At 41.6% G+C, this 21,181-nt stretch overlaps 1 protein-coding gene across 2 annotated transcripts in view; it reads left to right on the forward strand.

The window, feature by feature from the left end:
• The window catches only part of SLC36A3 (solute carrier family 36 member 3), an 83,359-nt gene that overhangs the window by 10,446 nt on the left and 51,732 nt on the right, over positions 1 to 21,181 (forward strand). For both annotated transcript variants that reach the window (XM_082455659.1, XM_082455658.1), the window contains exons 2-6: positions 3,086 to 3,176; positions 12,924 to 13,012; positions 15,765 to 15,860; positions 19,444 to 19,528; positions 20,463 to 20,681. In XM_082455659.1, the coding sequence (XP_082311785.1) occupies positions 3,086 to 3,176; positions 12,924 to 13,012; positions 15,765 to 15,860; positions 19,444 to 19,528; positions 20,463 to 20,681 (580 nt within the window). The remainder of the gene's footprint in view (positions 1 to 3,085; positions 3,177 to 12,923; positions 13,013 to 15,764; positions 15,861 to 19,443; positions 19,529 to 20,462; positions 20,682 to 21,181) is intronic.

A 21,181-nucleotide genomic window follows, 5' to 3' on the forward strand; every position in this document is an offset into this window, starting at 1 on the left:
ATAAACTCAGACACATGGCTCTTTCCCTCAGGGCTTTATTGCCAATCAGACTATTATTTAGTAATCAGATCAGATAATATCCATGGTATAAAGAGATTGTAAATGACAATACCCAGTGTTGATAAGGATGTCAGGAAACGCCCTCTCGCCTGTCGTTTTGGGAAGAATTAAACTGGTACCTTTCTAGATGGCAATGTTGTAATATATGTCGAATCCTAACACATATTTATATAAAACATACAAATACTTATTTGGCCTATGCTTTCTTTTAAAGTACACAGACACACAGACACACACACACACACACACACACACAAACAACTGGCCATAGTGGCTGCTTCTGGCTAAGAGAATTGGGAGACTGAGAGGCAGAGATAGAAGAGACATTTATGTTTACTACATAAGGTTCTTTTGGGTTCTTTTTTAGATTCTTTTACCTTTTGAATTTCATACTGTGTTACTTAGGGCTTTTTTTTTTTTTTTTTTTTTGGCTGTGTTGGGTCTTCGTTGCTGCACGTGGCCTTTCTCTAGTTGCAGCGAGCTGGGGCTACTCTTCGTTGTGGGGTGCGTGCTTCTCATTGCAGTGGCTTCTCTTGTTGCAGAGCACGGGCTCTAGGCGCATGGGCTTCAGTAGTTGTGGCATGCGGGCTCGGTAGTGGTGGCGCACGGGCTTAGTTGCTCTGTGGCATGTGGGATCTTCCCGGACCAGGGATCAAACCTGTGTCCCCTGCATTGGCAGGTGGACAAACCTGTGTCCCCTGCATTGGCAGGTGGACAAACCTGTGTCCCCTGCATTGGCAGGTGGATTCTTAACCACTGTGCCCTAAGTAAGGAATTCCCCTACTTAGGGCTTTTTAAGCATAAGTAAATATAAATAAATAAATCCTTTGATCAGTAATACTACTTCCAGGAATTTTTCTTAAGGAGATAATAATGCAGGTATGCATGATAATTTTATTGAAGCCAGATCTTAACCTCAGATCTAGTTGTAATACTGACAATTGAGAAACAACCAGAGATTATTTAAAGTATGATACACATAGTGGGATACAATACAGCCATTAGGAGTGATGAAGGAAATCTATGGTTGTGGGAAAATATGTAGGACATACCAGTCATAAAGAAAATTAAAATACAGTATTATAATGGTTCTCCTTGTGTAAAATTTGTGTGCATTTAAAGACAAGTAAGGATGCCTAGAGTAATGTTAAAGTGTTAAAAGTAGTTTTTTCCAATTGGTGGAATTTGAGTATTTCCTTTTATAATGACAATGTATCATTTTTCAAGGAAAAAAAATAGAAACTTTTTTTTAAGTCCCTGGGAGCTCCCAACATGTGTTTTACTCCTCACAGCCCTGATCTATGATGCTGTTAACTAAGGTGCAGTGTTTTCTCCAAACCCTTATCTCACCCTTCCCAAGAGATTTGCTCAGGTTGGGCAAGACGCTGCTGTAGGAAAGAAATGAGAGATGGAGGGATAGAGAACAGGAAGGGGGCACATCTTTTGGAGAAATTACTATCAAAGAATTGACAAAAGATTTTTTTAAATAGGGTGTGTGGTTTTTTTTTTTGGCTTTGACATCTTTTTCAATAATTGCAGTTACCAAGAAATATAAATTACTGTTGGAAGTGAAGGGACATCTTGTACCACCCACCCCCGCATTGCTTAGGTGAAAAGTCTGAACTCACAGAGACGCAGGAAGTCACTCTCTTCTCTCAGCCCCAGCCCTCTCCCTGGGCAATACTGAAATGCCAAAACCTGACACAGCCCTGACACCCTAACCAACAGGACAAGACCAGGAGACGTGAGCGCTGACTCGCCATGTGACCTTGGTCAGTTTGTTTTCACCCTCCGGGCTGCCTCCAGACAGTTCAAAGGCTGCACAAGGAGGTGCCTCCAATGACCTCCTCCAGGTACCTTTTGTTCCAGGAGGAGGGGGCCCCACTACCTGCTTAAACCAGCCCTTGCTTGCCTTTTTTCTATCACCGCAGCTCTGCCTCCTCTTTAGGAGGCCCTTTCAAACAGGTGAGCACTGTAAGGCCAAACCAAAGGTGGTGGTGGTGGTGGTGATGAGGATGATGATGAGGAGGATGATGATGATGATGGTGATGATGCCTCACATCTGTGAAGCACTTCACAATTCCAAGATTCATTATGTCATTACCTCTTCTGGTTCTTATTATATCCTTGGGAGGTAGGCAGGTCAAGATGAATAAACAGAAGATGTAAGCAGCCGAGGGCCTTCCCAAAATAGTGACCAAACACAGTCGGTTAATGGCAGAGCTAGAACTCAGAATCCAGTGGTCCTACCGCAGTTCAGTGCTTTGCAGTCAACTTTTCATTTCAATTCCTTTTTGATTCTCTTCTCATGATCCTGTTCCACATTCCCCCTCCCCAGTGGACCGGTGGTGCCTGAGCAGGCACTGCCAGCACTGGTGTGGAGAACATTTAGAACCCTGGTACCTAGCACCCTGCCAGGCACATAGTAAGTGTTCTATATGCACGTTTAGCAACTGTTACTAAATTGTATCCAATGCATAGCATGGAATAAGTTTGCAGTGAATATTGTTGAGTAAATGGATGAAAGAGTGAACTAGAACCAATAAGTACTCCATATGCGGTGGCAGACTGTTTTTTTTCTAGTGAATGAATTAATAAATGACTGGGCAGCGATAATTACCTGTAAATTGAGAAAATTCTTATTATTTTTTTCATTGTCTATCTAAATGCCAAACATCTAGTAGGTCTCAATAAATTTTGAATGAATGTATCATGAAAGAAATCATTGAATGCATTAATGAATAAACTGGTACTAGGGAGTTATCCAGAATAGTAGCAATGGTTATTAACATTTTCTTTAGAGCCTAGTGTGTGTTAAATATTTGTTGAGTCACCTGAACTAGCACCAGCCCTTGATCAGAGGTTCCAGGACAGATCCTGGGAACTGAGAGTTAAACCAGAGTCCCCTTCATCTGGTTTTGTCTTCCCACTACAGGGTGCCTGGAGAGGCTGAAAGAAGCCTGAGCGTTGGGTCTCCTTTCCCTTTGCTAACATACCCTTTTGTTGCCTTATGCTCCCCCTACAGGATTATGCAAACCTTGATTCACTTATTGAAATGCAACATTGGCACGGGGCTCCTGGGACTTCCTCTGGCCATGAAAAATGCCGGCTTATTGGTAAGATGGACCTGTGCAATGGGGACCAGGTCTACCCATTTGGGGGAAAGGGTTGGCGGGTCCCTAAGGCCTTAGTACTGTTTATCAATGGGCAATAAGCCTGTTGCTTAGGGGGGCACCCTTTGCAATAGGAAATGAGCCTATTGGGATCAATCCACTGGAGCCAACCCAGAGCTAAATGGAGCAGGCCTGGAGGAGACAAGCCGTTCTTTTTTTTTTTTTTTTTTCCCAGTTTTATTGAGATATAATTGACATACAGCTTTGTATAAATTTAAGGTGTACCGCATAATGACTTGACATACGAATACTACAAAATGATTGCCACAATAAATTTAGTTAACATCCATCTCCCCATATAGTCACAAAAATAGGTGTTTTTTCCTTGTGATGAAAACTTTTAGGATCTACTCACTTTGCAACTCTCAAATATACCATACAGCAGTGTTAACTACAGTCATTGTGTTGTACAATACATCCCCAGTACCTTTTATCTCATAACTGGAAGTTTGTACCTTTTGACCACCTCCATCCAACTCCCCCTCCCCACCATTGTTCTTAAAGACTCACCATACTCGCATACTGATGCAGAATCTACTTTGCCACAGTTCTCCCAACTCCCTAGGATTATATCCTTGCTATTTCATTCATTTATATCAGCAGCCTGGCCCCTCCAGGCATTTGAGTGTGTGACTCCTGTTTGTGATTGATTGTGAGAAAGTGGCTTGGAAGATGAGGATAACAAAGTCTCCACCAACCCCCTGACACTTCCTGTGCCCTCCCACCTCTGTCTTCTTGCTTATGCTGTTACCTTCTCCCTTACTTCTGTCTTTTGAACTCCACCTCCTCTGTAAAATTTGACTGTTTCCTATTAAAATTCCTTCACCTTGTGTTTTTCTAGAACTTATATCTACCTAACCTGGAATCCTTCCAGCACTTACAAAGATGAAACATGCTTATTTTTTAAAATACCTATCTTCCTCACTTACCTGAAAACTCTGAGGGCAGGTACTCTCTGATTCATCTTTACACCTCCCCACAATACCTGCTATAGAGACTGGCACACTGGAAGTCCCAATTTACGTCCATGGAATTGAATAGATAGGTTATTTCCATTTAGTTGAAACGAATTTCTCCTTCTCTCCAGGCCTGCTAAGTGGCCCTCATGTCTGAAAAAGTCACATTGAGACCCTGGCTACTGACATGACTTCCAATCTGAATCAGTTCCAACCCAGAGATGGGACGTTCCCCTTTAGAATTCTCAGGGATCTAGACCTTCTGAAGAGCATTATTACCACATGGCCCTCAACCAAACTCTCTTTGCCAGTGTGGTCTTTGCTTTTTTTTATTATTATTATTTATTTATTTATTTATTTATTATTTTTTTAAACATCTTTATTGAAGTATAACTGCTTCACAATGGTGTGTTAGTTTCTGCTTTATAACAAAGTGAATCAGCTACACATATACACACGTTCCCATATCTCCTCCCTCCTGCATCTCCCTCCCTCCCACCCTCCCCATCCCACCCCCCCAGGCGGTCACAAAGCACTGAGCTGATCTCCCTGTGCTATGCGGCTGCTTCCCACTAGCTATCTATTTTACATTTGGTAGTGTATATATGTCCATGACACTCTCTCACCCTGTCACATCTCACCCCTCCCCCTCCCCATATCCTCAAGTCCATTCTTTAGTAGGTCTGTGTCTTTATTCCCATCTTGCCACTAGGTTCTTCATGACCTTTTTTTTTTTTCCTTAGATTCCATATATATGTGTTAGCATACTGTATTTGTTTTTCTCTTTCTGACTTACTTCACTCTGTATGACAGACTCTAACTCCATCCACCTCATTACAAATACCTCCATTTCATTTCTTTTTATGGCTGAGTAATATTCCATTGTATATATGTGCTACATCTTCTTTATCCATTCATCCGATGATGGACACTTAGGTTGCTTCCATGTCCTGGCTATTGTAAATAGAGCTGCAATGAACATTTTGGTACATGACTCTTTTTGAATTATGGTTTTCTCAGGGTATATGCCCAGTAGTGGGATTGCTGGGTCATACGGTAGTTCTATTTTTAGTTTTTTAAGGAACCTCCATACTGTTCTCCATAGTGGCTGTATCAATTTACATTCCCACCAACAGTGCAAGAGTGTTCCCTTTTCTCCACACCCTCTCCAGCATTTATTGTTTGTAGATTTTTTGATGATGGCCATTCTGACCGGTGTGAGATGATACCTCATTGTAGTTTTGATTTGCATTTCTCTAATGATTAATGATGTTGAGCCATGTGTCTGTTGGCCATCTGTATATCTTCTTTGGAGAAATGTCTATTTAGGTCTTCTGCCCATTTTTGGATTGGGTTATTTGTTTTTTTGTTATTGAGCTGCATGAGCTGCTTGTAAATCTTGGAGATTAATCCTTTGTCAGTTGCTTCATTTGCAAATATTTTCTCCCATTCTGAGGGTTGTCTTTTGGTCTTGTTTATGGTTTCCTTTGCTGTGCAAAAGCTTTTAAGTTTCATTAGGTCCCATTTGTTTATTTGTGTTTTTATTTCCATTTATCTAGGAGCTGGGTCAAAAAGGATCTTGCTGTGATTTATGTCATAGAGTGTTCTGCCTATGTTTTCCTCTAAGAGTTTGATAGTGTCTGGCTTTACACTTAGGTCTTTAATCCATTTTGAGTTTATTTTTGTGTATGGTGTCAGGGAGTGTTCTAATTTCATACTTTTACATGTACCTGTCCAATTTTCCCAGCACCACTTATTGAAGAGGCTGTCTTTTCTCCACTGTATATGCTTGCCTCCTTTATCAAAGATAAGGTGACCATATGTGTGTGGGTTTATCTCTGGGCTTTCTATCCTGTTCCATTGATCTATATTTCTGTTTTTGTGCCAGTACCAAACTGTCTTGATTACTGTAGCTTTGTAATATAGTCTGAAGTCAGGGAGCCTGATTCCTCCAGCTCCATTTTTCGTTCTCAAGATTGCTTTGGCTATTCGGGGTCTTTTGTGTCTCCATACAAATTGTGAAATTTTTTGTTCTAGTTCTGTGAAAAATGCCAGTGGTAGTTTGATAGGGATTGCATTGAATCTGTAGATTGCTTTGGGTAGTAGAGTCATTTTCACAATGCTGATTCCTCCAATCCAAGAACATGGTATATCTCTCCATCTATTTGTATCATCTTTAATTTCTTTCATCAGTGTCCTATAATTTTCTGCATACAGGTCTTTTGTCTCCTTAGGTAGGTTTATTCCTAGATATTTTATTCTGTTTGTTGCAATGGTAAACGGGAGTGTTTTCTTAATTTCACTTTCAGATTTTTCATCATTAGTATATAGGAATGCAAGAGATTTCTGTGCATTAATTTTGTATCCTGCTACTTTACCAAATTCATTGATTAGCTCTAGTAGTTTTCTGGTGGCAGTTTTAGGATTCTCTATGTATAGTATCATGTCATCTGCAAACAGTGACAGCTTTACTTCTTCTTTTCCGATTTGGATTCCTTTTATTTCTTTTTCTTCTCTGATTGCTGTGGCTAACACTTCCAAAACTATGTTGAATAATAGTGGTGAGAGTGGGCAACCTTGTCTTGTTCCTGATATTAGTGGAAATGGTTTCAGTTTTTCACCATTGAGGACAATGTTGGCTGTGGGTTTGTCATATATGGCCTTTATTATGTTGAGGAAAGTTCCCTCTATGCCTACTTTCTGCAGGGCTTTTATCATAAATGGGTGTTGAATTTTGTCGAAAGCTTTCTCTGCATCTATTGAGATGATCATATGGTTTTTCTCCTTCAATTTGTTAATATGATGTATCACGTTGATTGATTTGTGAATATTGAAGAATCCTTGCATTCCTGGAATAAACCCCACTTGATCATGGTGTATAATCCTTTTAATGTGCTGTTGGATTCTGTTTGCTAGTATTTTGTTGAGGATTTTTGCATCTATGTTCATCAGTGATATTGGCCTGTAGTTTTCTTTCTTTGTGACATCTTTGTCTGGTTTTGGTATCAGGGTGATGGTGGCCTCGTAGACTGAGTTGGGGAGTGTTCCTCCCTCTGCAATATTTTGGAAGAGTTTGAGAAGGATAGGTGTTAGCTCTTCTCTAAATGTTTGATAGAATTCGCCTGTGAAGCCATCTGGTCCTGGGCTTTTGTTTGTTGGAAGATTTTTAATCACAGTTTCAATTTCAGTGCTTGTGATTGGTCTATTCATATTTTCTATTTCTTCCTGGTTCAGTCTCGGCAGGTTGTGCATTTCTAAGAATCTGTCCATTTCTTCCAGGTTGTCCATTTTATTGGCATAGAGTTGCTTGTAGTAATCACTAATGGTCCTTTGTATTTCTGCAGTGTCAGTGGTTACTTCTCCTTTTTCATTTCTAATTCTATTGATTTGAGTCTTCTCCCTTTTTCTCTTGATGAGTCTGGCTAATGGTTTATCAATTTTGTTTATCTTCTCGAAGAACCAGCTTTTAGTTTCATTGATTTTTGCTATTGTTTCCTTCATTTCTTTTTCATTTATTTCTGATCTGATCTTTGTGATTTCTTTCCTTCTGCTAGCTTTGGGGTTTTTTTGCTCTTCTTTCTCTAATTGCTTTAGGTGCAAGGTTAGGTTGTTTATTCGAGATGTTTCCTGTTTCTTGATGTAGGCTTGTATTGCTATAAACTTCCCTCTTAGCACTGCTTTTGCTGCATCCCATAGGTTTTGGGTCGTCGTGTCTCCATTGTCATTTGTTTCTAGGTATTTTTTGATTTCCCCTTTGATTTCTTCAGTGATCACTTCGTTATTAAGTAGTGTATTGTGTAGCCTCCATGTGTTTGTATTTTTTACAGATCTTTTCCTGTAATTGATATCTAGTCTCATAGCGTTGTGGTCGGAAAAGATACTTGATATGATTTCAATTTTCTTAAATTTACCAAGGCTTGATTTGTGACCCAAGATATGATCTATCCTGGAGAATGTTCCATGAGCACTTGAGAAAAATGTGTATTCTGTTGTTTTTGGGTGGAATGTCCTATAAATATCAATTAAGTCCATCTTGTTTAATGTATCATTTAAAGCTTGTGTTTCCTTATTTATTTTCATTTTGGATGATCTGTCCATTGGTGAAAGTGGGGTGTTAAAGTCCCCTACTATGATTGTGTTACTGTCAATTTCCCCTTTTATGGCTGTTAGTATTTGCCTTATGTATTGAGGTGCTCCTATGTTGGGTGCATAAATATTTACAATTGTTATACCTTCCTCTTGGATCGATCCCTTGATCATTATATAGTGTCCTTCTTTGTCTCTTGTAATAGTCTTTATTTTAAAGTCTATTTTGTCTGATATGAGAATTGCTACTCCAGCTTTCTTTTGATTTCCATTTGCATGGAATATCTTTTTCCATCCCCTCACTTTCAGTCTGTATGTGTCTCTAGGTCTGAAGTGGGTCTCTTGTAGACAGCATATATATGGGTCTTGTTTTTGTATCCATTCAGCCAGTCTGTGTCTTTTGGTGGGAGCATTTAATCCATTTACATTTAAGGTAATTATCGATATGTATGTTCCTATTCCCATTTTCTTAAATATTTTGGGTTTGTTACTGTAGGTGTTTTCCTTCTCTTGTGTTTCTTGCCTAGAGAAGTTCCTTTAGCATTTGTTGTAAAGCTGGTTTGGTGGTGCTGAACTCTCTCAGCTTTTGCTTGTCTGTAAAGGTTTTAATTTCTCCATCAAATCTGAATGAGATCCTTGCTGGGTAGAGTAACCTTGGTTGTAGGTTTTTCTCCTTCATCACTTTAAGTATATCCTGCCACTCCCTTCTGGCTTGCAGAGTTTCTGCTGAAAGATCAGCTGTTAACCTTATGGGGATTCCCTTGTGTGTTATTTGTTGTTTTTCCCTTGCTGCTTTTAATATGTTTTCTTTATATTTAATTTTTGATAGTTGATTAATATGTGTCTTGGCGTGTTTCTCCTTGGATTTATCCTGTATGGGACTCTCTGTGCTTCCAGGACTTGATTAACTATTTCCTTTCCCATATTAGGGAAGTTTTCAACTATAATCTCTTCAAATATTTTCTCAGTCCCTTTCTTTTTCTCTTCTTCTTCTGGGACCCCTATAATTCGAATGTTGGTGTGTTTAATGTTGTCCCAGAGGTCTCTGAGACTGTCCTCAGTTCTTTTCATTCTTTTTTATTTATTCTGCTCTGCAGTAGTTATTTCCACTATTTTATCTTCCAGGTCACTTATCCGTTCTTCTGCCTCAGTTATTCTGCTATTGATCCCGTCTAGAGTATTTTTAATTTCATTTATTGTGTTTTTCATCGTTGCTTGGTTCCTCTTTAGTTCTTCTACGTCCTTGTTAAATGTTTCTTGCATTTTGTCTATTCTATTTCCAAGATTTTGGATCATCTTTACTATCATTATTCTGAATTCTTTTTCAGGTAGACTGCCTATTTCCTCTTCATTTGTTAGGTCTGGTGTGTTTTGACCCTGCTCCTTCACCTGCTGTGTGTTTTTTTTGTCTTCTCATTTTGCTTATCTTACTGTGTTTGGGGTCTCCTTTTCACAGGCTGCAGGTTCGTAGTTCCCGTTGTTTTTGGTATCTGTCCCCAGTGGCTAAGGTTGGTTCAGTGGGTTGTGTAGGCTTCCTGGTGGAGGGGACTAGTGCCTGTGTTCTGGTGGATGAGGTTGGATCTTGTCTTTCTGGTGGGCACGTCCACGTCTGGTGGTGTGTTTTGGGGTGTCTGTGGCCTTATTATGATTTTAGGCAGCCTCTCTGCTAATGGATGGGGCTGTGTTCCTGTCCTGCTAGTTGTTTGGCATAGGGTGTCCAGCACTGTAGCTTGCTGGTCATTGAGTGAAGCTGGGTCTTGATGCTGAGATGGAGATCTCTGAGAGATTTTCACCGTTTGGTATTACGTGGAGCTGGGAGGTCTCTTGTGGACCAGTGTCCTGAAGTTGGCTCTCCCACCTCAGAGGCACAGCCCTGATGCCTGGCTGGAGCACCAAGAGCCTTTCATCCACACGGCTCAGAATAAAAGGGAGAAAAAAATAGAAAGAAAGAAAGAAAGAGGATAAAATAAAATAAAATAAAGCTATTATAATAAAAAATAAGAAAAAAATTATTAAGAATAAATGTATTCAGAAAAAATTTTTTTTTAATTTCTAAAAATAGAAAATAAGGAAAAAATTATTAAGAAAACATTTATTAGGAAAAAAAAATTTTTTAACATAAAAAAAAAAAAAAAAACACGGACGGACCTAACCCTCGGACTAATGGTGAAAGCAAAACTGTACAGACAAAATCTCACCCAGAAGCATACACCTATACACTCACAAAAAAAGGAAAAGGGGAAAAATTAATATATCCTGCTCCCAAAGTCCACCTCTTGAATTTGGGATGATTCGTTGTCTATTCAGGTATTCAGCAGATGCAGGCACATCAAGTTGTTTGTGGAGCTTTAATCCGCTGCTTCTGAGGCTGCTGGGAGAGATTTCCCTTTGTCTTCTTTGTTCGTACAGCTCCCGGGGCTCCCGCCTCTGCATGTAGGTCGCCTGAGGGCGTCTGTTCTCCGCCCAGACAGAACGGGGTTAAAGGAGCAGCTGCTTCGGGGGCTCTGGCTCACTCAGGCCACAGGGAGGGAGGGGTACGGAGGAGGCGGGGCGAGCCTGCAGCGGCAGAGGCCGGCGTGACGGCGTGACGTTGCAGCAGCCTGAGGTGCGCCGTGCGTTCTCCCGGGGAAGTTGTCCCCGGATCACGGGAGCCTAGCAGTGGCAGGCTGCACCAGCTCCCGGGAGGGGCCGTGTGGAGAGTGACCTGTGCTCGCACACTGGCTTCCTGGTGGCGGCAGCGGCAGCCCTAGCGTCTCCTGCCCGTCTCTGGGGTCCGCGCTGATAACCGCGGCTCGCGCCTGTCTCTGGGGTCCGCGCTGTTAGCCGCGGCTCGCGCCCGCCTCTGTGGTCCGCACTGATAGCCGTGGCTCGCGCCCGTTTCTGGAGTTCGTTTAGGCGGCACTCTGAATCCCCTCTCCTTGCGCGCCGCGAAACAAAGCGGCAAGAGAAAGTCTCTTGCCTCTTCAGCAGCTGCAGACTTTTTCCCGGACTCCCTCCCGGCTAGCACCGAAGCCCGAGCCTCAGCTCCCAGCCCCCGCCCGCCCCGGCGGCTGAGCAGACAAGCCTCTCGGGCTGGTGAGCGCTGCTCGGCGCCAAGCCTCCGTGCGGGAATCTCTCTGCTTTGCCCTCCACACCCCTGTTGCTGCGCTCTCCTCCGTGGCTCCGAAGCTTCCCCCCTCTGCCACCCGCAGTCTCCGCCCGCGAAGGGACTTCCTAGTGTGTGGAAACCTTTCCTGCTTCACAGCTCCCTCCCACTGGTGCAGGTGCCGTCCCTATTCTTTTGTCTCTGTTATTTCTTTTTTCTTTTGCCCTACCCAAGTACGTGGGGATTTTCTTGCCTTTTGGGAGGTCTGACGTCTTCTGCCAGCGTTCAGTGGGTGTTCTGTAGGAGCAGTTCCACGTGTAGATGTATTTCTACTGTATCTGTGGGAAGGAAGGTGATCTCCGCGTCTTACTCTTCCGCCATCTTGCCCCTTCCCCGGTCTTTGCTTTTTAAGATAACTCTTTTATCCTTTGATTTTTGGTTCCTAAGAGTTATTAGGCGATTTCTTTACCCTCCATCTCCCATCAGAACCTGTAATCATGATTCATTTGAGAAATATATATTGAGCACCTACTATCCTTAAGCCCTGGGAATATAGATGTAAACAAGACAAAAGAGTCTCTGCTATTGGGAGGCTACATCCTGGTGCAATCTAGTGGTGCTCTTCATCTCTCACATTTCTTCATGATGTTAGCACAGGTCACATCCATAAAGGCACAGGTGTCCAGCACAAAGAGGGTGAGAGAGTCCCTCTTTGCTCTGTGCCGTTGTGATCACATCTGGGAGATAATGATTAATAATGAGCTCTGCTTTTTAATCTCATCACACATAAAAAAAATGGAGACTATGTGAGGAGGAGACTTGTTCATTAGCTTGACTCTAGTCATCATTTCTCTGTGTATGTATATCAAATCATGTTGTTCACCTTAAATACATACAATTTTTAGTTAAAAAAATAAAAGGGACATGGAAAGTAGACATACGAGAGCAGTGATTCTCAACTGAGGGTAATTTTGCACCCCCCTCACCCAAAGACATTTACAATGTCTGGAGACATTCTTGGTTGCCCCAACTTGGAGAGGAGGGGGAGGGAGTGCTTCTGAAATCCAGTGGGTAGAGGCCAGGGATGCTGCTAAATATCCCACAATGTCTAGGACAGGCCCCTGCAACAACAACAAAAAAATCAGCTGGCCCAAAATATCAGTAGTGCCCCTTTTGATGACTTTGTACTAAAGGAAGGAAGCCAATCCCTAAGAGGAACCTTGGTCTTCAAGCATCTTGGAGGAGGTAAGGGCTGGGATGTGAGAAGGAATGAGAGATCTAGAAGCGGAACTAAAGGCCGACGAGGAAAGGCATGGGCTGTCTGGGAGGTAGTGAGCTCTCTGTTACTAGAAGTATTGTAGCACAGGTTGGGCAGCCGCTTTGCAGTGATGCCAAGAAGGGCATTCAGGCCAGAGCATCTGGGGGCACAAGGACATTCAGGCAGGGGCTCTCATCCCCAAATCTCTATTATGAGAGGGACCCTAGCACCCAGGCGGGGAGAGGGCCAGGTATGGGAGCAATCCACCTGGGGCTCACTGTGCCCACATCTCCTTTCCCCTCCAGGTCGGTCCTTTCAGCCTGCTTGCCATCGGGACCCTCACCGTGCACTGCATGGTCATCCTGTTGAACTGTGCTCATCACCTAAGTCAGAGGTGAGAGTCCTGCTTCTCTGTCACTTGGTGCCGGGTTCCATCTGCGGGTATGCTAATTTTCCCTGGATCGCTGACCCAATTAGCCGGCCCCCTCTCCAGGCCACCACCCCTGCTGCTCTAGATACTGCAGAGGCGGTGGAGGGAGTGATTAAAATCCCAACTGGGAACTCCTAGGTCTGGGCCCAACTCTGCTGCTAACTAGCTGGACAACTTTGCCAAGCTCCTGCGCTCTCTGAGCCCAAATATCCCCACCTAGAGAAATCAAAAGAGGTAAAGGATGCAAATGTGCTCATACATATCCATGAATACGCGAGATACTTAAGATGTCTTTCTTTTCCTCTTAATCTCCCCACCCCCGTCTCCCCCCAACTCCAATACATACACCTTCGAAGGGGAATTTTTTCCAGGTAAACCCTTCTTGGGACAATTTAGTAACAGTAAAAAAACATAGTTAGCAATACAGGGATAGTTCACTTCAATCCCTAATAAAGTGTACATACAACACTCAACGTTTATATATTTAAAACTGTAATGCAAAACAAAATTCCAGAAGGAAAAGACAAATGCAGTGAAAACAAGCAATGCTGAGAATTTCATATTTATAAACTAGCAATTCATGGTGATTAACAATTCTTTACAGCCAACAGCCTTATGGCTTTCTGTCCACAGGGCTCAGCTTCTCCCAAGGCAGGCAAATCTAAATATGTCCTCATAGATGTGGAGAAGGTCCTCATGAGTCAAAGTACGGATATTAAATGAAGCTCCTCATAAAGTCAAATTATCATAACCAAATAGGTGCATCTGGAGTATATATCAATCACACCTAACTTGTGTGGTACTTTCCAGCCCACGAAGCACTGTTAAGAGCATTTACTCATTCAGCAATTAAATTTATTGCACAACTACATTGTGCCAGGTACATGGCAAGAGCTTTGCAAGTCTTCTTTTATTTACTCCCTATAGTAAAATTTTATGGTAGGCACTATTTTTCCCATTTTATAGATGATTAAACTGAAGCTTAGGTGAGTTAAATGCCTTGCTCAAGGTCACACAGCTAGGAAGTGGCAGAGCCAGTATTCCAAGACCTGTCTGACTCTACCCCTTAACCTATATGCAAATCTTTTTCTTCCCTCAAGCCTGCCAGGACCATTTTATCACCATGCAGGTTTCCAACATCTCTGTCATTTATGACAACCTTTCCCTGATTTTTGCTTTTGATTATTTGTTTTTCCTTTTTTTTTTTTCCTCTAATACAGAGGTTATAGACCCATGGCCTAAGAGCTGACAGTGGTTTTCAGATATATTTGGGAGGACTTCTACAGTTTTTAAAAAATATTTATTTATTTATTTGGCTGTGCCAGGTCTTAGTTGCAGCAGGCGGGCTCCTCAGTTGCGGCTCATGGGCTCCTTAGTTGTGGCATGTGAACTCCCAGTTATGGCATGCATGTGGGACCCAGTTCCCTGATGAGGGATCAAACCCAGGAGCCCTGCATTGGGAGCGCAGAGTCCTAACCGCTGCGCCACCAGGGAAGTCCCTTGGTTTTTTGTTTTTCTCCAGCATTTAAAAACCTGGAGATTTCACGTAAAAAAAAAAATCTGTACCTTCTTGCCAGTCAGACACTCTGCCACCTCTGCGGCTTCATTCCTTCATCATTCAGCTGGAGCCACATCCTGATCAACCCCTTTTGGAGCAAGACCTGTACCGTAGCCTAGGACACTGTCTCCACTATCCCCTATTCTGTCTCATACCCAGCCCTTCTCACCACAGTACTGACACCTTTCTGATCCCCATTGCTTTTGAATTTGCAATCCTCAGAGTAATGTATTTGCCAGTCCTATGCAACGTGACCTCGTCTGTATTTCATATGCCAAGCGCATTGAGTAACAATAAAAACAGAAGCATCATGCCGTGTTCTCAGTGCATCACCATATTCATCTCTTACTGGCTCCTCCCCAAAACTGACTGTGTGTAAAAAAACTGAAGCCTGGAAGTATAAAGAGACTTGCTCAAGGTCTCCCAGCCATCTAAGGGGGTGTGTTGGGACTTAAACCCTAGTCCCTGACAAGCCTGGGGCCGTTTCCCTCTCCAAGCTACTCCCCTGAGTCATGCAATTAACTCCAGGGACCTGGGCAACTTGCTCCACTTGCTCTGTTGACAGTCCTCAGCAGGGCCTTCCCGTCCCTTAGGAAGGGCCGCCTAGGGAAGGAGGGATGAAGGAAGAGGGATAGGCTGGAACTGGGGTGTCACATCCTACAGGGGTGCTGGGCAGGAGGCTAAAGATCACCTTTGCATAGGGTCTGGTCCGGGGCAAGCATCCCAAATGTTCCAACACCCTCAACAGTGGGAAGAAGGGAATGTAAGTCCAGAAAAGACAGAACCACTGTCTTGGCCATACTCATACCTCGTCCCCCTCCCTTCTCCTCCCTCTGACCAGGTGCGCACACCTCACAACTTTCGTATCCTCTCTGTCCTTGTTTGCAGACCTAATCAATTCACAGCTACTGTCTACCTAAATAATAATAATAATATCCACTTAAATATTAGTGTTAAAAAGGACAGCTACAAAAAAGAGGCAGAATTCTGAAACTTTTAAAAGTATACCATTATAAAATATCTCAATAATACTGTTGCTAGAAAATTACCAGAATGTCCCATATTAATACATGAATATATAATAACTACTCACTTCGAGAGTACATTGTACTTTAAAAACAAATGTTTTAAGTTATTCATTGCTTGTCCTTTCCCTAGACTGCAAAAGACTTTTGTGAACTATGGAGAGGCCATGATGTACAGCCTCGAAACCTGCCCAAATGCCTGGCTGAGGACCCACTCAGTGTGGGGAAGGTAGTAGTCATAGATGTCACAGTAGTAGTAGTAATAATAACAACAACAATAATAATAATCCTCACCTCTTCTTTCTTTATTTCTAGTAACACAAGTTTTAGATGAATATGTTCTTGTTGAAAACTATTGAACAATACAGAGAATCTCCTCCGATAGCTCCATCCCCCATCCCACTCTTCACCCAAGAAGTAATCACTGATATCTAGTTAGTAAACATTCCTCTAGACTTTTTCTCTGCATGTACTTTTTCTCTGTATATATGTGTACAAATGGAAATACATATTTTGTTTTGTATTTTCTTGTATATTAATTGGAATATTTTTTGGAAATTTGCTCTTTCATCTAATAATATGATTAATTTCTTTCCACATTTGGACATAGAGATTGACCTCATTATTTTGTAAGGCTCACGATGTTCCCCAGTATAGATGGATCCTGTGGTTTTATTTAATCCTTCCCCTAATGGTGAACATTTAGGTTGTAACCCTCGCTGGATAAAAAGTTTATGGTGTACAAAATGCTCTTCTCTGTCTGATCTCCTCTGATCATCTCAATGACCTTGTGAGGTAGGCAGGTGTATCTTTATTGGGAGGAAATATGGTGATAAAAGCTCACAGAGACAGAATAATGTGTCCAAGGTCACAGGTATAGATACTGGTGAAGCAGAGTTTTGACCAAGCACCTAACATGTTAGCCTTTCCCAGCAGAGCCCCTCAGGAGTTAGCCCCTCACCTGCCAAGATCCCTCCTGCAGCTCCTCTCTTGGGAATGTCAGTAGGTCACTGATCTCCTGATCAGGAGTCACTCTGATTGTCAGACAGGAAAGGCGTGGGGCAGTAATAATAGAGATCTCACAATTGTCCATCCATTCTCATGAAGATTTATCAGCTTCTGATGACACCCTGAATAAAACTTTCAGGCAGGAAGGCTCCTTGGAGATCACTATATCCACGCCTATTCAAATGGAGGAGAATGAAGACCAGATAGAACAATAAGGCTGCTCAAGTTACCCAGGGATCAGAGCAAGGACTGAAATCCAGAACATTCAGCTCTCACCCACTATACTGTACCATTTCTCTGGAGGCCCAGCAGCTGAGAAAGAATTGGGAAACTATTTTATTTAAACGAATGATTTGCAATTTTTAGTGTGCTAAGAAATACCTGGGGAGTTTGATTAAAAATTACCTATTTCACATAAGCAACAATCATCAACTGATGCTCATTGTGAAAGGTCATTGGAAAACTATAAAGGAAGAATACACTGGCATCACCTGATCCCATGTAGTTATCAACTCATGTCTAGACATGGGACAACTGGACATGATGTGTCTTATAATAGGATACAATAGGGAGTACAGAGAACCACCTCTGAAATACCCTTGCCAGAAAGATAAATGAAGAACCTCAGTCTTATCAAACCACTAGATCTAATATCCGTTTACAGGAAACACAGGGCATAGAAGAACAAGATAAATGACATTATGAATTCATCAACTGAATCTAGAAAGTGAAACGTACTGCAGGGCAATTTTCTGGTATCTTCAGCACCAACCAAAAAAATTAAAGTTGCAAGGGAAAAAATAAGGCAAGGGGAATATAGCAGATTAAAAAACTTGAGACTTAATTACAAAATGCAATGAATAGACTTGTTTAGAAACCAACTGTGAAATAGACATTTTTGAAAAAATTGGAAAAATCTGACTATGGATGGAATATTAAGTGATATAAGAAATTATTGTTAGTTTTGTAAGGGGCGATTAAGGACATTATATTTTATTTAAATTCTTGTCCATTAAAGCTGCATACTGAATTATTTACAGGTGGAATGACTTGACATCTCCAGTTCGCTTCAAATACACCAACAAAATAAGCTTGTGTGCAGTGGGGGTGAAGGAACAGATGGAAGAGGATTGGCAAAAAGTTAATTGTTGAACCTGGGATGAGCACACAAGGAGTCATTGAATTATTATCATTGTTTTCATGTGTGTTTGAAAATCTCAACAATAAAGAGAAAAAACATCTCTATTCTGAAGTCTCACATGACACTGCCAAGCTTCTGACTCAGTAGGCTGATATGAGAGCCAGGACTCTGTATTCTTACCATAAACCTCACATGATTCTGATGCAATGGTTACTACAACCCAGTCTTGAAAAACATGGATCTAAACCTTAGAACCTAAGTAGAGGAACATATTTTTGTTCTCAAAAAATAAATACAGGGCTTCCCTGGTGGCGCAGTGGTTAAGAATCCGCCTGCCAATGCAGGGGACATGGGTTCGAGCCCTGGTCCGGGAGGATCCCACATGCCGCGGAGCAACTAAGCCCATGCACCACAACTACTGAGCTCACGCGCCTAGAGCCCGTGCTCCACAACAAGAGAAGCCATCGCAATGAGAAGCCTGCGCACCGCAACAAGAGAAAGCCTGCTCACAGCAAGGAAGACCCAACACAGCGAAAAATAAATAAATAAATAAAATTTATTAAAGTAAATAAATAAATGCATCTCCAAATACGGGACAATTTAAGAATCCAAAAGAATAACGACAATAACAGAGTTTAATATATTAAATAAAGAATAATTAATGTGAATTTACTGTGATAAAAAAAGAGGAAAGGAGAATATATCTTTCTTAGATGTTAGCTAATAAACTTAGATAAAATGACAGAACTAGGAAATCACCACCTTGCAACCACCAGTGAAATAATTGATTCAGCAAGGATCATCAATGAATGTTAAAACCCTTGGGTTGAGGAGGATAGGCTATTCGTGGCATCTCAAAGTTTTTACCTCCAGGTTGCAAAGTAGGAAATGTACACTTTCAATGGAGAGGCCTAGCATTCGCCATCACAGTGGACATCCTGTGCCTCCCAATGTGATGAAACACACGTACACAGTATCACCTATGTGTGTGCTTGCTTCTCTGAATCACGAGGAAACAGTCACGTAAGTCTACGATGTGGGACATTCTACAAGACAGATGGCTTAGACTCTTCCCAAAAAGGCAATGTCACGGGAAACAAAAAAGGTGGATATGTACAGGGCAGCTCTACCTGAAAAAAAATACTAAACAAACGTAGCCGAATGCCACATATGAAGCGTGATTAGATCCTTAATCAAAAAAATTTTTTAAACAGCTATAAAAGATACTTTAGAGAATTGGGTTATTTAAAATATAGACTATATATCTGAGTATATTGAAGTTGATTTTCTGGACATCATAGTCCTAAGGGAGGTATGTTATGGTCTTTAGGGTTGACGTGTTATAATATCTGCAATTAATTTTCAAGTAGTTCTGAAAAAATGCACACGTGTGTGTATGTGTGTGTGTGTATGGATAAACACATTCATCCATACATATTTAATGCAGTTAGGGCTAAACTTTAGCAATCAGTGTATCTAGTTAAAGAGTATATGGATGTTAATTATACTAGTCTTTCAACTTTTACTGTGGACTTGAAATTTTTCAAAATTAAAAAATGAGGAAATATTAAAAATAATAAAAGAAATAATTGTCTCAAAAAAAATAAATGCATTTAAAAATAATTTGTTTCTCCTTCTGTCTGCCTCTTGTTTTCCTTCTCAGGTACACTGTCAGCTTTTTATTAATCATCACCCAATTGGGCTTCTGCAGTGTTTATTTTATGTTTATGGCAGACAATTTACAACAGGTAAAGAGGCCCCTTCTGGGCAGAGGGGGGGAAAGCAGACCTCCTGCTGCTAGGGTTGCATTAGCAAAATTGTAGTTTTTGGATCATGGGAAGAGAGGGCTTCATTTCTACTCCCTAGTCAGACTACACTTGGGAGTTTTTTCAGTCCTGGGAATCACTCTTGAAACGGATCATAGGGAAGCCGAAGCAACATCTGAGGAGTGTAACCAGGATGGAAAGAGAGGCTTGCAATCCTGTCCAATCAGAAATAATTGAGAATTTTTAGCCTGAAAAGTGTTGGTGAGCTTTTCTTTAGGCGGCTCAAGGTTGTCATGTAGAAGACTTAAATTAAGGCAAACAAGTTGCAACATTGCCCTCATTGCATTCCTAACAGGCATTATAAATCAATCATAGCATTCTTTCTTGGTTTCATGGAATAAAGGAAGCATACTTGTTTTCGTGCACTCAAACAGCCAGAACTATGACAGGCATTATAGATGGAATATTCAAGCAGACAGATTTTGCTCAATATTCAGAGCTTTCTAACTTTTAGGGCTATCTAAAGTTGAAGAAGATATTCCTGTGTAATCAATTACTATTCTCTGGATGTATGAAAGAAAACCATTTGGTACGGAAGAAGACCTTGGGCTAGATGACAAAAGGACCCTTCAGGCTTGAGATTTGATGATTCTAAGGGTTTCTGGTTGTCACAGTCATGGGTACTACGGTTTAGGGTTACCAGATTTGGCAAATAAAAATATATGACACCCAGTTAAATTGGAATTTCAGATAAGCAGCATAATTTTTTTTTTACTACAGGTATGTCCTTATGTAATATTTGGGACATACTTTTACTAAAATGTTATCTGTTAATTATCTGAAATTGAAACTTAATGGCATCCTGTGTTAATGTGGCACCTCTAACTACACTGCCCTTCCTTGTGCTCCACGTCAGATGGTGGAAGAAGCCTACGTGACCTCCAACACCTGCCAACCCAGGAAGATCCTGGTGCTGACCCCCACCCTGGACATTCGTTTCTACATGCTGACAATCCTGCCCTTCCTGACCCTGCTGGTGTTTATCCAGAACCTCAGGGTGCTGTCCATCTTCTCAGCACTGGCCAATATCACCACCCTGGGGAGCATGGCTCTGATCTTTGAGTATATCGTGCAGGTCTGTGCCCAAAACCACCACAGAAGGGGGTCAATGTCCAGGGCTTCTGAGACCCTTGGGGAGGGTCACTGTTGTCATGGGCAGATGAGAGTGAGGAAGGTGAAATCCTGCTCTGAGCAGCCCCTGCCTAAGTGATGTCCGTGAACACCTGCCCCACAAGCTATAAAAGCTAGTCACCATCATCATCATTATCATCACACTGGACAATGGGTCATTCAACAAATAGTTATTGATAGCTTCTATGACCCAGGCATTGTGCAAGGGGTGGGGATTCAGTAGTAAGTAAAATTGATGGGGTGTCTGCTTTCATGGAGGTTACAATCACTTGGGGTAATAAATCTCAATCAAATAACCAAACAAAATTGTAGCAGTGATAGGTTGACAAGGGATACATGGATGATAAAGGAATTCGATTTACTTTGTGCCAAGTTCTTTACATAGATTAACTCATTAAATCTTCACAATGATGCTATTTTGGAAGTAATACTACTTTATCCTCA

Source organism: Balaenoptera physalus (genome assembly GCF_965194825.1).
Source record: "Balaenoptera physalus genome assembly, chromosome: 3".
NCBI lineage: Eukaryota > Metazoa > Chordata > Mammalia > Artiodactyla > Balaenopteridae > Balaenoptera > Balaenoptera physalus.